Source organism: Lygodium microphyllum, chromosome 11, assembly GCF_053477565.2.
Source record: "Lygodium microphyllum isolate KBCC chromosome 11, Lygodium_microphyllum_v1.1.10, whole genome shotgun sequence".
NCBI lineage: Eukaryota > Viridiplantae > Streptophyta > Polypodiopsida > Schizaeales > Lygodiaceae > Lygodium > Lygodium microphyllum.
In genome coordinates, this window is record NC_141145.1 from 19452766 (window position 1) to 19469800 (window position 17035).

Sequence of the window (17035 nt, forward strand, 5' to 3'; positions counted from 1 at the left end):
AGAAAAAAAGGAAAATTAGGAGAAAGGGGAGAAGAAGAAAAGGGGACGAAGAGAAAGAGAGAGAGAGAGGAGAAGAGAGAGAATATAAACATACAGAGAGAATTATATATAAGAAAAAGATAAAATTTACATACTTTAAGAGAGATTGAGGGAGGGGAAGAAAGTGAAAGAAGAAGAGAGAGAGAACATGTAGAGAGAATTATAGAGAGATAAAAGATAAAATTTAAAAAGAGAGAGAATAAAAAATAGAGGAGAAAGAGAGAAGAAAAAGAGAGAGAGAGAGAGAGAGAGAGAGAGAGAAGAAGAAAAGTGCAAAGAGAAGAAAAGGAGAGAGAGAGAGAGAGAGAGAGAGAGAGAGAGAGAAGAAAGAATTTAAAAAGAGAATGAAGAGAGAGAGAGAAGAAGAAAGAAAAGGAAAAAAGAGGAGAGGGAGAGAGAAGGAAAATAGAGGAGAGAGGGGGGAGAATAAAAGGAGAGAGAGAGAGAGAGAGAGAGAGAGAGAGAGAGAGAAGAAAAGCGATGATAGAAAAAAAGGACAGAGAGCCAGGAGAGGAAAAAAATAAACTAAAATAGAAGGCAAAGAGAGAGAAAGAGAGAGAGAGAGAGAGAGAGAGAGAGAGAGAGAGAGAGAGAGAGAGAGAGAGAGAAGAAAGAATTTAAAAAGAGAGAGAAGAAGAAAGAAAAGGAAAAAAGAGGAGAGGGAGAGAGAAGGAAAAGAGAGGAGAGAGAGGGAAGAATAAAAGGAGAGAGAGAGAGAGAGAAGCGAGGATAGAAAAAAAGGAGAGAGAGCGAGGAGAGGAAAAAAATAAACTAAAATAGAAGGCAAAGAGAGAGAGAGAGAGAGAGAGAGAGAGAGAGAAGAAAAGCGAGGATAGAAAAAAAGGAGAGAGAGCCAGGAGAGGAAAAAAATAAACTAAAATAGAAGGCAAAGAGAGAGAGAGAGAGAGAGAGAGAGAGAGAGAGAGAGAGAGAGAGAATTAGATATGGGGAATTTTGGGGGAGAGAGAGAGAGAGAGAGAGAAAGAGAGAAAAAAGAGGAGAGAGAAAGATGAGAAATGGATTGTTGAGCGAAGTTGTTATGCGATAGCATGGCAACTTTGCTTGCCGCTTCGAGGCAGCGAAGCGGCCTAGCGTTTTGTGCGCGCAGAACGCTAGTGGAGATTAAACTTGAGAGGCTATCCCACCAACTCAATTTTAGATTTCTCATATGCAAATGTAAATGCACTCTCAAACGCAATTTACCTTGTGCAAAAGGAAAAGAAGATGAACGTAGGGAGTGCTGTGATGCACTAACCTATACTTCAATTTAATTTAATGTTTTTCCTAGTTAAAACAAAAAAGAGTATGAGGCACATGCTCTTTATCAAACAAAGTTCACTAAGGTCGACCATATTCTCATCTCTATCATGATGTGCAATGAGACCACAAAGAAGCCCATGATTTTGGGATGTGTACATGTTGGGCTACAAATAATTAGCAATGTAAACCCAATCAAAGGTATATTACTCAATAAATACATTGAATACAATAATTAGAAATCATGATGTTGAACAAAAGTAAAGCTTTTAAGGAGCTCTAAGCCACTAATGTAATAAATTCATTCAATACAATAATTAGAAATCATGAGGCTGAAGCTTTTTAGGAGCTCTAAATCATTAACTTGTGTAATGTTGTTTCACAAGAAAGTAATGAATAATACATATTCATCTTATCGTGGGTGTAATTCTCAATGCCTTCTTGTGTAATAATGCTTTTCATGGCTTGTACATTACAAAGACATTGATGGACTTGTTCCCACCACAAAAATGGCTATCGACCAAATTGGGCATTGGTTGGGAGCCCAAGAGGCTTGGCACATGCAAGATCAAGTGTCATGTACACAAAAACATGTTTTGAAGGCATTGAGATTTACGTTCATGAATGTGAAAATGACACACAATTTCCAAAGGTTTGCATGTGCCAAGTTTTGCTACGACTAGTGCGAATATATTTTGACCTCTCTCTCTCTCTCATGGCCCTCCGGTTGGAAATCATGTTGTTTTGAGTTAGCAAAACATGGAAACTTGCAAATCCAAGAACCAATTCCCATCCTAGTTGGGAAGTTGGCCTTGGTGGGAGCAGCTTCGATGTTGGTTGACTTAGTTGCTCTAGGAATAGAGACACCTATTATTATACATACTATGCCTATGTGTTACAATTACACAACATTGTTTTATGTAGATGCCAATGCCATTACATGCTTCTCTTTGGAGCTTCGTGAAGGACTCGTGGATAATTGGTGATCCAAAACAAGCCCAAATTAAGATCCAAAAAATGATAATGTAAGAGTGAGTGGGAGGTGAGAGGTTTGTTGTTAGGCATGGATGGAGTTTGATGGAGCAAACTATTTGGATCTTTGGGCTTTTGAAGTTGCCACAATCAAACTTTTTTTTTCTCAAAGTTGCCACAATCAAACTTGAAAGTGCTCATATAATTATTAATAATTGAGTGATGGGAGGAGCTTTCTTTCGTTTGAAGGGATGACAAGGCAAGACACCCTAACTTGTAGTGGTTTGGAAAGGAAAAGGGTAATAACTCCCAACTTGTCTCATGAAGTGCAAGTGGTGTTAACAGGGTTTCTTCATGCCATAGCCCCTAGAAAAAACACTAGGGAAGTTGAAGGGATCATGTCAAGTACATGGAGACTTCACAAAGAGGCACTCTAGAGAGTTTTGTGCAAGCAATCAAATTCTTCAACAGGACAACCAGTTGGTTTTATCTTCGATCGGAGCTGCTTTGTGAAATAAGGGATAATAATTTTTTGTCTTTTTTTGGGGGCGGGGGGGGGAGGGAGTATGGCCAAAACTTTGATTGGAAAAGGTGTGCATTTTTGCAGGCCATACACCTAACAATCTATCTTCAGTACACGTGAAATGTTTATAAGATGCAAAATCAAATCGACGATCGTGCTTTTCCTTTTGGGAAGCTTCATACCCTCCTTCAACATGCTAACCTTCAACAAAAGACGAAGGAGAAGGGAAGCTTCCGAGCCATAACCGCGATGGCGTTTTCAAAGGATCCGGATATTCAATACCTCAAAGGTGGACCCTTATTGCATCCAAACAAGTTTTTGCCACAGATTATGATATATATATATATTTAAAACAAAAATTCTTTAGTAGGCAGAAAATGCACAGTATAAATGAATTATCAACAACAACAAAAGTATCGATTAGGCCGGAAATGCGCATTATGAATTTACATTTGGAAGGGGAAAAAAAAAAGGGGCAGGGACCGGCAGGCACGACTGACGCATTCTCTCTCTCTCTCTCTCTCTGTGCTACTGATGCTGCCGCTGCTACGTCTGCTTCTCCTTCGTCTTCCGCCTCCTCCTTGTATCAGCAGTCCGTGCTGGCCATTTTTATACACGTTGTCGTGTGGTTTTTGTCCTGTGAGGGCTTTCTCCGATCGGTCCTCCAGCCGACCCGTGCCGGCTCTCTCCAGAAGCTACAGCACCCGGGACCTTACCGTCCTGGTCAATTGAATGATGGTGGATCGCAATAGCGCCATTCGCTGTCGGACCTGACCCGCAGAGGCCAGAACTCCTCCTTTCAGCTCTCTCGTGGAAGCTGTCGCCAGAGATCCAGCTTCAACTCCAGCTCCAGCTCCAGCTCCTCTTGGCATCTCATCCATGTTGTTCCAAGGCTTTTCTTGATGTTCCCTGTCGATCAATTGACAAGTTCTCTGAGCTCCGGTCGCTCCTCTCCGATACAAGTCGCGGTTCTCGCACACAACCTTGCCAAGGATAGAGATTGAATGCACCTAGAAGAAAGTATTCTAAGCCAGCTTCTGTAGGAATTTCTGTGTGTAATCGTAGTGCATGGCAGCAAATCCTGCCTTGTTTTATCCCACCTTGGACGAACCTCAGAAGAAGTCAAATAACGTGCAAGTAAGTGCTGGATTTTCCCCTGCTGAATACATGTTGGTTAGCATATTTGAGTTACGCACTACAGAACAGCGATCCCCTTGTTTCAATGGATGTCTGGGGCATCGAAACCAGAGGATGAAGTCATGGAGTTGCTAGGTTGTTTTCGACATGGAACAAGTGTACACTTTCTTAATGTTGCAATCTCTGTAGAGCCAGAAGGAATCTGAACGTTGCATTTATGGCTTTTTTTCCATGTGGCAGCCAACCTGTTAGATGGATGAATGTGAACCCAATGACGAGGTGCCTCTTACCAATGGCAATGTTTCAAGCTCTCAGAAATCTGCAAGACAACTACATCCATTTAATTCTGAAGCTCCGTTGTCTCGGCAGCATTTACAAGGTCATAAGCCAATGGCATCTGTATACTGCATTTTAAAGCATTCTTGGAATGTGTTGAGAGGAAGCAAGATATGGTGGCTGCTCCCAGCAGTCATTATATCCTTATTTGTCAAAGCTCTTGGTTGGCCCCAGGTGATATTTTTCACTCTTCTCGAGGAATAGAGCTATGCTGTAGTGGGTTCACTTTTTTGGTCAATGTTTGGTAGCTATTGCTTACATGTGACTCTGAGAGAGAGAGAGAGAGAGAGAGAGAGAGAGAGAGAGAGAGAGAGAGAGAGAGGCTTGCTATTACATGAAAAAAAAAGAGAGGCTTGCTAATGGCCAAAGTGGTCTATTAGACCAAGTGAGTGCAACTAATCAATGGTCTATCTTGTCATGGATAAATAGAGAAAGACAAACTAGGGAATGTGAAAGCTAACTGTGTGTTCAAAGAGCATGTAGCTCTACTACCATCCTAAATTGTTGAGCATTGGAACAATAAAGGAAAGATCACACACATATTTGATAGTACTAACTAAAGCAAGTTTCCTTGGGAATGTGTGGCCGTGGTGGGATGGTGTCGTGGATCTTCATGCAGGTAATTGTGGTTCTCCACTATGGATCAGGGACACCTAGTCATTTAGGTAGATGTGGTTTGCCACCATGCATCAAGGCCACCTAGCCTTACATATTGATATTGCGCAAGTAGACTTGAAGGCCTCAAGCAAGAGAAAATTATCATGCATTTCGGCTAATTTAAGAACCAAAAGTAAAACGTTTTTTCATAAATAATTCTTTTTGGGTTCTTGGATCTTCATGTAGGTAATTGTGGGTTTCCACCATGGATCAAGGCCACCTAGTCATTTAGTTAGATGTGGTTTGCCACCATGCATCAAGGCCACCTAGCCTTGCATATTGATGTTGCACAACTAAACTTGAAGGCCTCAAGCAAGAGAAAATTATCATGCATTTCGGCTAATTTAACTTGACAAAAACAAACCCAAAAAGAATTATTCATGAAAAAACGTTTTACTTTTGGTCGTTTTGATACCGCGTAAAGTTCTCATCATTATCATCTCCTGCACCAACCATCAGCCATCAACACTCCCCATTGGTGTACACAACCACATCAAGAGTTGACACTGTCTACAAGAGCTGCCCCCCTTCATCTAGGAGGCTGCCACCCTGACCTGCAGTCAGCAGCTCCAGACAGCCATTGCTTGCTGCTGCATTATCATCCTCCCATTGCTGCCTGCTTTTTGCAGCTTGCTGCCTGCATTATCTGCTACCAGGTGGACGAGAGCTATCACCATCATCACTGGTAACGAGTGCTCCAGATTGGGCTCCATTTCAGTCAGCATCACTTGCGTTTTGCTACCCAGACTCTCCTACAACATTTTGTTGCTTGGAGGACTATGTTTTGCTTTCTCTACTATTGCCAACATCATCATCATTCACAGTGGACTGCTGCTGCCATGTTTGGGATTTGTCTTGAGCACGACGCACCCTTGGAGCTATTCTTGGTGTCTCTGGCATTGCTTGCAGCTCAGTTCTGCCCCAGTCATTCGTCTATATACAACGTCATCTTCATGGAGTCTTTATCAAGTTGTGTTTCTTTTGTGCATTTGCGTTTCTCTATGGTTGCACTAGCATTTTCTTACTTGGTATCAAAGCCAAGTGCTCTTGATGGATACCCAGGCCTTGATTTTGAAAGCATTCAAGAGTGTTGGAGTTTAGCTGGAGGGGCGAGCAGCAATTCGAGGAGTGAGAGTGACGGGGAGAGAGAGAGAGTGAAAGTACAATTAGATTTGAGTGTACCAACAATGTCTTGGTACACAAAGAATAAAATGTATTTATACTTAGGGCACGTAAAGGTGCGTTCACATGTATAGTTAAGTAATACACGTGTACTATACACGAGGGCACGTAAAGGTGCGTTCACATGCACAGTTAAGTAATACGCGTGTACTATACACAAAGGGGCCTTTACCCCAACAACCTCCTACTTAAAGGTCCGAAGTGAACCTCTAACCAACTCCCACTAGTCGTATGCAATGCTCATGCTGAGCCTTGCTTAGACTTTTAGTGAGAACATCATCAAGGTTGTCCTGCGTTTTAATCTTGGTCAATATGATTAGACCATCTTCTAGAATTTGTCTGATAAAGTGATATTGCACATCTATATGCTTTGTGCATGAATGATACATGGCATTCTTAGCCAGATGCTTCCTTAGAAGCTTTAGTAGCTGATATGTATTCAGCTTCAGTAGTACTCAGTGCTACGATGTTCTGCAATCTGGAACACCAAGAAACAGCCCCACCAACAATTGTAAAGACATATCTGCTGGTGGACCTACGAGTATCCAAGTCACCTGCCATGTCTGCATCACAATAACCCTACAAACTAAGTGTACCTTGCCCATAACAAATACACTTTCTTTGTGTACCCTTTAGGTATCGAAGAATACACTTGAGAGCCTTCCAATGTGTTTTGCAAGGATTTGACATAAACCTGCTAACAACTCCCACTGCATGAGCAATGTCTAGACGAGTAGCAACCATAGCATACATGAAGGAGCCACAAGCAGATGCATAAGGGACTCCCTTTATAAGCATTGGCTTCCACATCATCTTTTGGGCTGTTGGCTTTACTAAGCTTAAGGTATGGAGGTAAGGGCACCCCAAAAGGCTTAGCTTCAGCCATGTTAAATTTGTCCAGTATCTTTTCAATATACTTTTCTTGAGATAAAAACAGCAATTTTTGCATTCTATCTTTGTGAATCCTCATGCCCAAAATGTGCTTTGCATTCCCCAAATCTTTCATGGAGAAGGCTGATTTCAGTTGATTTTTGAGAGCATCCAAGCTAGTCTTTCTTTTCCCAACTAGCAATATATCGTCCACATACAAAACAAGTATGGTGGGGTTGCCATTTGTATCTTTTTCATGTACAAACAATGATCTGCATGGCTGTGTGTAAACCCATGAGATAGCATAAAAATGTTAAACTTTTTGTACCACTATCGTGGTGCTTGCTTCAGCCCATACATGCTGCGTTTTAGTTTACACACCATTTGCTCTTTTCCAGGAACTACAAAATTCTTGGGCTGTTTCATGTAGATTTTCTCATCAATGTCACCATGCAAAAAAGCCATTTTCACATCCATTTGGTATAGCTCTAAGTCCAATACAGTAGTGAGAGCCAAAAGCACACGTAGAGTGGTCATCTGGGTTTCCCATCAACTGCCTTTACTTTATAAACCCATTTGTTTGGAAGAGGCTTCCTTCCTTTGGGCAACGATACAAGATCCCAAGTATCATTAGCATATAGAGATTTAATCCCTTCTTGCATAGCTAGCTCCCACTTACTGCTGACTTGGCATGACTTGGCCTCTTTGTATGTAAGAGCCTCACCCTCATTTGTAAGCATCACATAATGCAAGGAGGGGTCAAACCTATGTGGTTGCCTTCTTATGCATGTAGACCTGCGTACCCAATGATCTACATTTTTAGGAATTGGGTCTACATCTGGAGGTATGTCATTTTCAGTATTTATTGGCTGCTGTAAGCCATTTTCAGCATGCTGTTCATACTGTGCAGCACCTTCAATTTCATAATCAGCAAGTCTTGTCTTGTTGTCCATGACCTCCTTGTGCTTCTATTTGCTGTCCATCATCATCTGGCTCAAAAATAACTGGCTGATCATCAGTTTCAGCTTGTGGTACAGCACCATGAGGCTCATTGTTTGAAGTAATAGGTGGCTGCAAATTCTGAAATTTGATCTTTTTAATATCTTCATTGGAGGGTAAAGTACCTTTCAGCAAATTTGCCTCATTAAACACAACATTATGACTATGAATAATTTTCTTGGAGTGAGGTAACCACACTCTGTAGCCAAATTCACCCTCATCTCACCATAGCCCATGAAAATGCCTTTGGTGGATTTCGGGTCAAGTTTGTTCCTTAGCTCATCTCGAATATGTGCAAAAGCATCATAGCTAAATATGCGTAAATGGTCATATGAGGCCAATTTGCCAGACCAAACCTCCTTAGGGATGCCATTATTTAAGGACCTGTTTGGAGAGCGGTTGCAAATGTGAACTGCGGTTTTGAGTGCATTTTCCCAAAATTCACGAGGGAGATTAGCAATGGACAGCATGCACCACACTCTTTCACATAAAGTCCTATTATATCTTTCAGCCATCCCATCTGAAGAAGGGCTGTAAGGAGCTGTAAGCTCCCTCTTAATTCCATGCAAGTCACAAAAGGACTTGAATTCAGTCGATGTGAACTCACCTCCATTATCAGTTTTCAAGCATTTCAGCTTTCTACTTGTTTGAGTGGTCACAAATGCATGAAAAGTTCTAAAAACAGCAAACACTTCACTTTTCTTTTTCAATAGGTAAACCTAAATATTTTTGGAACAATCATCAATAAAGGAGATAAAATATGTAGCACCACCCAACGATTTCATAGGCATACTACATATATCAGAATGCACTAAGTCCAAGACATTGGACTTACGAGAGACACCAGAGTAAAAGGAAATTTTGATTTGCTTTCCAAACGGACACTCATTACAAAAGTCAAGTTTAGAGCCTTTTTCATCAACCCTCTTCAAAGAGGTAGGAACATCAAGTCCTTTCTGGCTCATATGGCCTAATCTCTTAGGCCATAACTCCAAATGATAGAAAATTTCAACAATTGCAAGAAACTTGCCATTCAAAGCTTTACAGTGCAAACAATACAAAGTGTCCTTCTCTTGGTTCCTTTTGCAATCATCATGGAACCCTTTTTCACTTTCCACAAACCACCACCAAACAATGCAGTGTAACTATGCAAGTCAAGCTGACCAACAGATAGTAAATTCCTTTTGATGCTAGGTACATATCTGATATCTTTCAATACAAGCTCTTGCCCATTATCTAAGGACAAGTGTACAATGCCAATCCCATCAATGCTGCAAGCATGGTTATTTCCAAGATACACCTTTCCATAACTGCTTGCATTGAACATAGCAAAACACTCCAAGCAAGGAGTTATACGGAAAGAGGCACCAGAGTCTACAATCCAAGACTGAGTGACACCATTATCAACTAACAAAAGTGCATCAATCACATCAGCCTTGGTAATCTACATATCGTGCATGTGACACATAAGGGCATCATAATCAACTACACATAATACATCAGCCTCTGCATCTGAAAGCTCCTCTATGAATACACTGGAGGCCACATTGGCCTTTTCCTTGCCTTTGGCTGTCTCAGATACATCTGTCTTATCCTCCTCCTCCTTTTTGTTTCCTACATTTTTCTTTTTCTCTTGTTCCTTCTTGTAATACTTGCAATTAGGTTTCTTGTGGCCCTTCTGACCACAGTGATAGCAAGTAATGTTGCTCTTTTCCTTTCCTTTGCTCTTGCTTTTGTTTCTTTATCTTGCATTTGCATTTTTCTTTTTAGCCCTGCCTCTTACATTATAAGTTGAGTCGCTGCTTTCTCCACTAGACATACGTCTAATTTCTTCATTCAAGATTGAACCCCTTACCCCATCATATGAGAGATTGGGGTTATTGTTGAGAGAAACCACTAGGGTCTCCCAAGAATCAAGCAGTGTCATGATAAAAAAGATCGCCCTCAACTTATCATCAAAATCCAAATTTGCATCTTAAAATGCTAGTAAATGCACTCAAGTGCTCAGCTGCAGGCTTTGACTCATCCAATCGCATATTCACCAACTTGCGCATTAAATGAACCTAATTAACACGTGTGGTGATCTCATAGGTAGTTTTCAGCTTCTTCCATATTGCATAATTTGTATCTAAACCCTTAATGTCTGCCAAAATGTCATCAGTGACATCCATCTTTATGTAAGCCACAGCCTTTTTGTTAACTCTGGCCCAATCTGCATCAGACATTTGTGCGGGTTTAACTTCTTGCAAAGCATCGTGACAATCCTTTAAGAACAATATGCCCTGCATACGGTCTTTTCCAAAGGTCAAAGCCCTGACCATCAAATCGTTTGATTTCCATCAAACTCTTAATGTCAGAACTGGAAGAAGTTGCAGCCATTTTTTATCACGAACACAAGAGTAATTGCACTGAACTGCAAGAGCACAAGCTGAACCAGCAAATACATTGCTGTTCTTACCCAAACAGAAATAAATCTCTGCTGGTTTTACATAAACCAGCCACCACACGGGCAAATACTTTAGAAATTTACCAAATTCTGCACAAAACCCCAAATTTCCAGGTCCAATAGTGTATTCATGTCAGCCAATCTGACCCAGCTGATCAAAATTTTACCAATGCATGAAAAGCCCCAATTTTCCGGGGTCCAATGTCAGGAAATTTTACTCTAAAGAGCGAAATTCCGACAAATTTGGCCAAATCCCCAATTGAATTGAGGTCAACACGCACAATGTCTGCAATTTGTGACCTGAATGTTGTTGTCAAGCATAAATAACATCAAATTCGGGAAAAACCCCAAATTTCCCGAGGCAGATTTGCACAGATTTAAGATCTGTGCTTATGCGTGTGAACGCTTGGAAAGGAGAAGTAAAAGTGAGGTGAAATTTTTGATTTGAAAGGAAATTTTTGGGGGGGCGGGCGTTGGTCCGTTGCGTGCGCTTGCAGCCCGTTGGAGTCGTGACCTGTCTAACCGTCCTGCCCCGTCATGTCGTCGCAAGTAGTTTTAATATGCTTGGTCACCACTGCTGGTCTTCAGCACAACCTGTGTTGAGCAGGCCTTCTGGCTCGAGCTACCTGCCCCTTGGTCTCGGAAGCTTTTAGAGCCAACCACTCTGATACTAGTTGTTGGAGTTTAGCTGGAGGGGTGAGCAGCAGTTTGAGGAGTGAGAGTGACTGGGAGAGAAAGAAAGAAATAAAGAAAGTTATATTAACGTGTACGAAAGGCCAAGTTGGCCTATGAGACCAAAACGTTACATACAAAATGTCTTGGAAACTTTCCAGGTCCCAGTAAAGCTACCATCTAATGCTATGATAAACTAATTGAGTACCAACAATGTTTTGGTACATGCCTTTACCCCAACAAAGAGCATATGAAAGCACTCTTGGAGATGTCTCAACCCACCTCACCAAAGCACTCTCCCTTGGAGCCTCTTTCCATAGAAGGGGTTTTCCCCCTCGTTCCAAGATCTATGGGATTGGTACCATGATTCTCTTGGTGGGGTGGACGGGGAAGATCTTCCTTAGATTATCTATCTTGCATGTCTCTCTATCTCTTATTTGAGGTGAATACATGAAAGTCTTGAGGTAGAGATATGTGGAACAATCAAGAGTAGGCTATCCCTTTACACAAAATTTGCCTTGTAATACTCCTTGACTACCTTCAACATATCAACCTATTGTTGCAGTCTTAAGCTCGAAGGGAGGTGCACAATGATTGGAGCTAAATGTTGGCAAGATTTGGAGCTTTCAAATGAACAAGGACATGTGGATATGGGCATAATGGGCTATCCAATCTATGTGTTTCTAAGGTATGTACTATTCACATTTTTCTATGCTTTCTTTTGTTGCTTCCACTCAAGTTCTGGCTATAGGCATAAGTTACCATGGAGACCCAAACCCATATAAACATGTGAGCATGAAAAGATGTGGTTTTAGGGGTAGCGCAATAAATACTTCTTAAGCATATGGTTTTTTGAGGAATTTTCTTTTCATGTAATATCTTTTCAAATTTAAAAGCAATATCCTCACATTCAAATTGCCAATCCAATTTCTTGCCCACTGTCATGAGGGCATGTATTTTTGAAACCTTACTTAACATGTGGATTAATTTTTAATCACATGGTTTAAGCAAATGTTGCACGTGTAAGGTGTAGTTGGGGTTAGAGTAAATTTATGAGCTTGGGACCCGAGGAAATGACGGGATGTCAAAGGCAAAAGTTTCTATAAGTTATGCCGCACAGGTACTTGGTGGTATTTGGTGCCAGTTGTTAGCCTAGTCATATTCATTTGGCCATCCAATTGACACTAGAGAAGTGGTGTTTAATGGTACCTAATGCCAATCTGATGGTCAAAGATGGCGTAGAGACACTCAGAAATGGAAGTTTCCTAGCCAATTTAATTACTGGCCAAACAGATTATTTTTCTGGGCACCGAAATAATTATTAGATTAATTTCGATGTCCATTGTCCAACATTGTAAGTTAATTTGCATTTCTCATTTTTGTAATAAATGTTGCTGCTGTAACTAGGTTGTAATCAGAGAATTACCACCCATTCACAGAAGGAAAGACTGGTTTCACCCACCTATTCCTTCTCATGCCACACTAGGGGGTCCCATTCCTTTAGGCACAAACCCCATAAGTTCCATTCCTATGCCTTAGTAGGATGGTGGTGGTGCAAGGTGGTGAGAGTTCAAGAACAGAGAGGAGCTGGTATAGGAGATCATGTGGGGGACTCATTACCACTTCCCTTGAGAGTAGGTGGAAGGGCAACATTCACCTTGTTTTTGTGCCTTCGTTGGGGAGCCTTGTTAACCTGCTTGTGAAGTCAGACCAATCATTAAGCATCTTGTCTGGTGGTTTAGTTTTAGTCCCATCCTCCCCTCCGGCATCCTCATGATAGGGAGAGGGAGGCCCAGACGTTTCCCTTCACCTTTTGGCTGTGTAAGGGGGTGACTTTCTTCTCTTAGTACTTACAGGGATTTGATCATTGTATCTATTTCATCATGTATTTGCATCATCTTCCATTGGTATCAAGATGATCATTCTTGTAGAGGGGTGCTTGAGTATGTGAACAATTCCCCTACCAGGGCATTTTTCAAGGGGCACCATCGCATCCAAGCATTCCATTCTGCATCACACCTTCTATTTTCTCTTGCATCGACTATGCTTTTGTTAGGAGACAAAAATACCCTTGGTATGCTGCACTACCTCCATACCAAGAAAATATGGAAGAAGACTTGCAGCTCTACTTGGACTCTGAATGAAAAAATTAATTCACTTGTGCCTAAGCTCTTTTTTATTGTAATGACTTTCCAGTCCGCTTCTAATTTTGTAGGTGCTACTGTTATTTGCTGGTTCCATGTCATGCTTTTGTTCAGCCTTTGGAAGGCCTGTGCTGTGTCTTGTGTACTGCATAAATAGTAGTGTAATGCCTATCTGTTTTGAGCTGGCTCAGGAAGTGCGTTCAAGTCTCAATAATCCATGAATATCAAAACTAGTTTTGTGCTGTTTGCAGGCTTCTCTCTTCACATTTAGCTTGCTTGGAATTGCTCCCCTTGCAGAAAGGCTTGGTTTTGTCACTGAGTAAGTAATCCGTCGGTGTGATGCTTTGAGAGGTTTTACTTATGCATATGTGTTTCTTTAGTCTTACCACTATCCTAATGGCAACCTTAACTGTTATGCAGGCAACTGGCAAATTATACAGGATCTACAGGTAAATGGAAGAGACATCTTTTTTTCTGTCATATTGATACTTCGGAAAAGGAAATAGGAAGTTGATTTTGAACTTTGTTCTTGCTGATGGTTTGGAAATTTCATTACAAGAACATGAACATTTTTTGACCATCCTTTTATATCCTCCAGAAATATCCAAGTCATTAATCTCTTGTTTGTGTTTGTTTTAACTTTTGGTCAGAACTGTAGTTATAAGGAAGGATTGTGTTCAGAATGTCTTGATGTATACATGCTATTTATAAGAAGAGGCTATGTTGTTCTTTAGACAAGCTGTTTGAAGTTTGTCTGTGGGGAGAGTGTTTTGATGATAGTTTATGAGGAGCCCTTGATGCTAGATTACTTGATACTTGCAGAGTTTATTGCATTGTGTGTGGCTCACACATTGGCCTGGGCTGTCATCAGTCCCTCAAGGTTAAGCAGCACGGTTGTGTTCAGAATGTCTTGATGTATACATGCTATTTACAAGAAGAGGCGCCCTCCCCACCCCCCGCCCCCCGCCCCCCCGCAAAAAGAAAAAAAAGAAAAAAAGAAGAAGTTGATATAACCACATTTTAGACTTTCATTCTTGAATCCAATAGTAGATACTATCAGGTATGAATAGGGAACATGACAGAAGACTAAGAAGTTGTATCCAGCTAGTTATGAGAAGATTCAGGACTGTTAGCTTGTCAAAGATGCTTTATCATTCTTAGTGATTTACTAAGTATACACACAAATTCAGAAGACAGAGATGCTATTGTTGATCTTTACTCTTGTTTTGCTGGATTATTGCTCAATTGATGACGAAAGGAACTGTATGGCTTATTGTAAAATCAGGAGACAAACTGAGATCATCTCCCTTACTAGGCTCAGTTGTGGTGGTGGTTATATCTGACTTTAATTTTTGTTTCCATAGTGCTTACCCGTGTTAGTGTTTGTTGCTATCAATGCTGTTGGCTTTGATGGAGGCAAGGTTTTGATGCTGATACCTATTTATATTTTTTCCAAACATTTTACAGGTACTTTATTGTGTAGGTGTGCATAAAACCTGTGTCTGATCATGCAGTCTTGTCCAGCCCACATAGAGTCTGCCCACTTGACCTTGGTGACATGGTGTAGACCATCTTGTTGTCACAGTTGGTGAAACTGGGAATGATGAATCTGTTCTCTCTCTATGCCTGCTCCTTATTTATTGTTTGAATGTTCAGCCTTACTGCTGAAGTGTTGGCTGGTTGTGTGACAATATGATGAGTTGGTCTGGACTGTAATAGGGAACAAAATCACTGGATCCAAGTGGCTCCCCAATTGGTGCATTTCATGCGCTTGATCATAGCTACCACTGAAACTCAAAGCTGAGGAGGAAGGGTGCCCATGCTTGAGTGGATACTTTGCAAAAGCTTCCCTAAGGTTGAAGGTTAGGGATTGGCGGCTGGCCATAGGTCAGGTTCAATACTAAATGTTGAACCTTGATTGCAGGCTGAACAGGAAGAAAAAGGCTGTGAAGAAGTCGATAGAGTGAAGGAAAAGCAAGATGTCTAGATCTGCAGAATGGCTGGAAGGAACCCTTAACATAAGGAAAAACATAGCTGGGGCAGATACTATATAGTCTGACCTGCAGGTCATTGTTGTTTGGACACCCACAAGGCAACTGGTTAGACTTCCTCACCATCCATGAGTCACTGTTCTTGCATTGTCCATCACAGGATGCTCATCTGCTATTCGTGCTGTCTTCATGCAGCTAGCTGTGAGGAGCAAGCTAGAAAGAACTGCAGAGCTCCTGTAGTTGATTGGCTCCACAACACTCATAACAAAGAAAGCAAAGGATCTCCACAAACATTTCAGAGATTATTTGCTTACAGTGGAATCCTAATAACTCATACAACAATATGACAGTAGTTGAACACCCTGAAAGCAACAAGAAGGAATACATAGAAAACTTCGTATTCATTTAGAAAACTTGCCTTCCAATACAAGGAGGGTTATAATCCAAGCTTCATGTGCTAATCATGTATCGGTGTGAAGTGATGCTAGGGTTTGCACTAAGAAAACATAGAATGCATGAACATGACTAAAACACAAGAACTCAGACAAGAATGCAATAAACACAAAAACCCAAAACAGAAACAGAGAAGAAAGAGAAGTGAATGAATGGAAGCTTTAATGAATGAGAGAATGTACGTACACTCAAAGGTAGAGAAATGGGAGTAGTTGGAGTGACATCCATTGGAGACAGATCTTGAGGTTTGTAATCACTAGTGGGAATTGAGAAAAGGGTGTAGCCAGAAAAATGCAGCCTATAGGAGTGTGTCATAGATGAAGGTAGTCACCACGAACAGTACGGCAGCTGGAATGATTGATCAGGCTGCAAATGCAGTTCCATGCCAAGGCTGAATGGGTAGGGCGGCAATTGGGACAGCCAGCCAGACTAGGAAGTTATTGCCAGGCTTTAGGTTCTGTAAATGCAAGTTGGTCTGATGAAGGAAGTGAGGCAGCAGCTGGTGATGGCAGGGAGGTGGCAAACACAGCTGTGTGTGGGCTCTAGACAACAGGGGGGCAGTTGATAACAGGTGCCAAGGGTTGGAGTGAGTGTGGCAGTAGTCAGCAAGGGCTGGGCAGAAGATGGAAGAGGGCTGATGGCTGAAAATGTGCAAAAAGGGGGTGATGACCTGCAAAAAAGGGATGAATTGAGTGGCTGGGCAGCCTCCTATTTATAGATGGGGATCCTCCCAAAATTAGGTTTTTCTCTTATGGGGCACCCTCTTTTAGGCCCAAAAATGGAACCAAAAAGAGACTGCAAGCATAGCTCAACCCATAATATCCTTAATTGTCCCACCCCAAAGTAGCTAGGGTATTGGGCCAAGGGTGCACGTTGGCTATCCAAGGACCTACCAACACTATAGAGTTGATTGTTATTTACCTTAGGAGCCCAAATGGTCACCTTGGAGAGGCCAAGGCACTAGGCAAGGGTGCTCTTTAGTTGCTTAGTGGCCTACCAAAATTTGCAAAGGCCATGGAACCACTTTGAAACAAACCGCCCCGCCCTGCCCCCCCAGCGCCTGCCCAAAAAGAAAAGAAAAAAAAGAAGAAAACCCCACCCCTTTCTTATTTTTTGGAGTGACTACGCCCATGAGGAAAAAGAATAAAGGGATGGTTAGATCCAACATTGCAAAACAAAAGACTATTCCAACTATTGTCAAGGGTGTTAGTGATGAAGTAAAGGGGTGAAGAAGTATGAAAGTGAGGTGGTAATAGAGCCGTTGGTGGAGATAGCTTAGGATTCACTCTGTAGAATATCAAGAAAGAGTAGGAACCCCCTCTCAACCATGGATGTTGGTGCGGAAGGAGGGCGAAAA

General features: G+C 41.5%; 1 protein-coding gene across 6 annotated transcripts in view; it reads left to right on the plus strand.

The window, feature by feature from the left end:
• The first annotated feature begins 3226 nt into the window (after nt 1-3226).
• Nucleotides 3227-17035, plus strand: part of LOC148028602 (vacuolar cation/proton exchanger 3-like) — a 43337-nt gene continuing 29528 nt past the window's right edge. For 2 of the 6 annotated variants that reach the window (XM_087688876.1, XM_087688873.1), the window contains exons 1-4: nt 3227-3928; nt 4169-4438; nt 13486-13553; nt 13655-13683. In XM_087688876.1, the coding sequence (XP_087545002.1) occupies nt 4181-4438; nt 13486-13553; nt 13655-13683 (355 nt within the window). In that variant the 5' untranslated portion in view covers nt 3227-3928; nt 4169-4180. Of the gene's footprint in view, nt 4064-4168; nt 4439-13485; nt 13554-13654; nt 13684-17035 lie in introns of all 6 variants that reach the window. The other 4 variants (XR_015692515.1, XM_087688875.1, XM_087688877.1 and 1 more) reach the window with 3 other exon arrangements.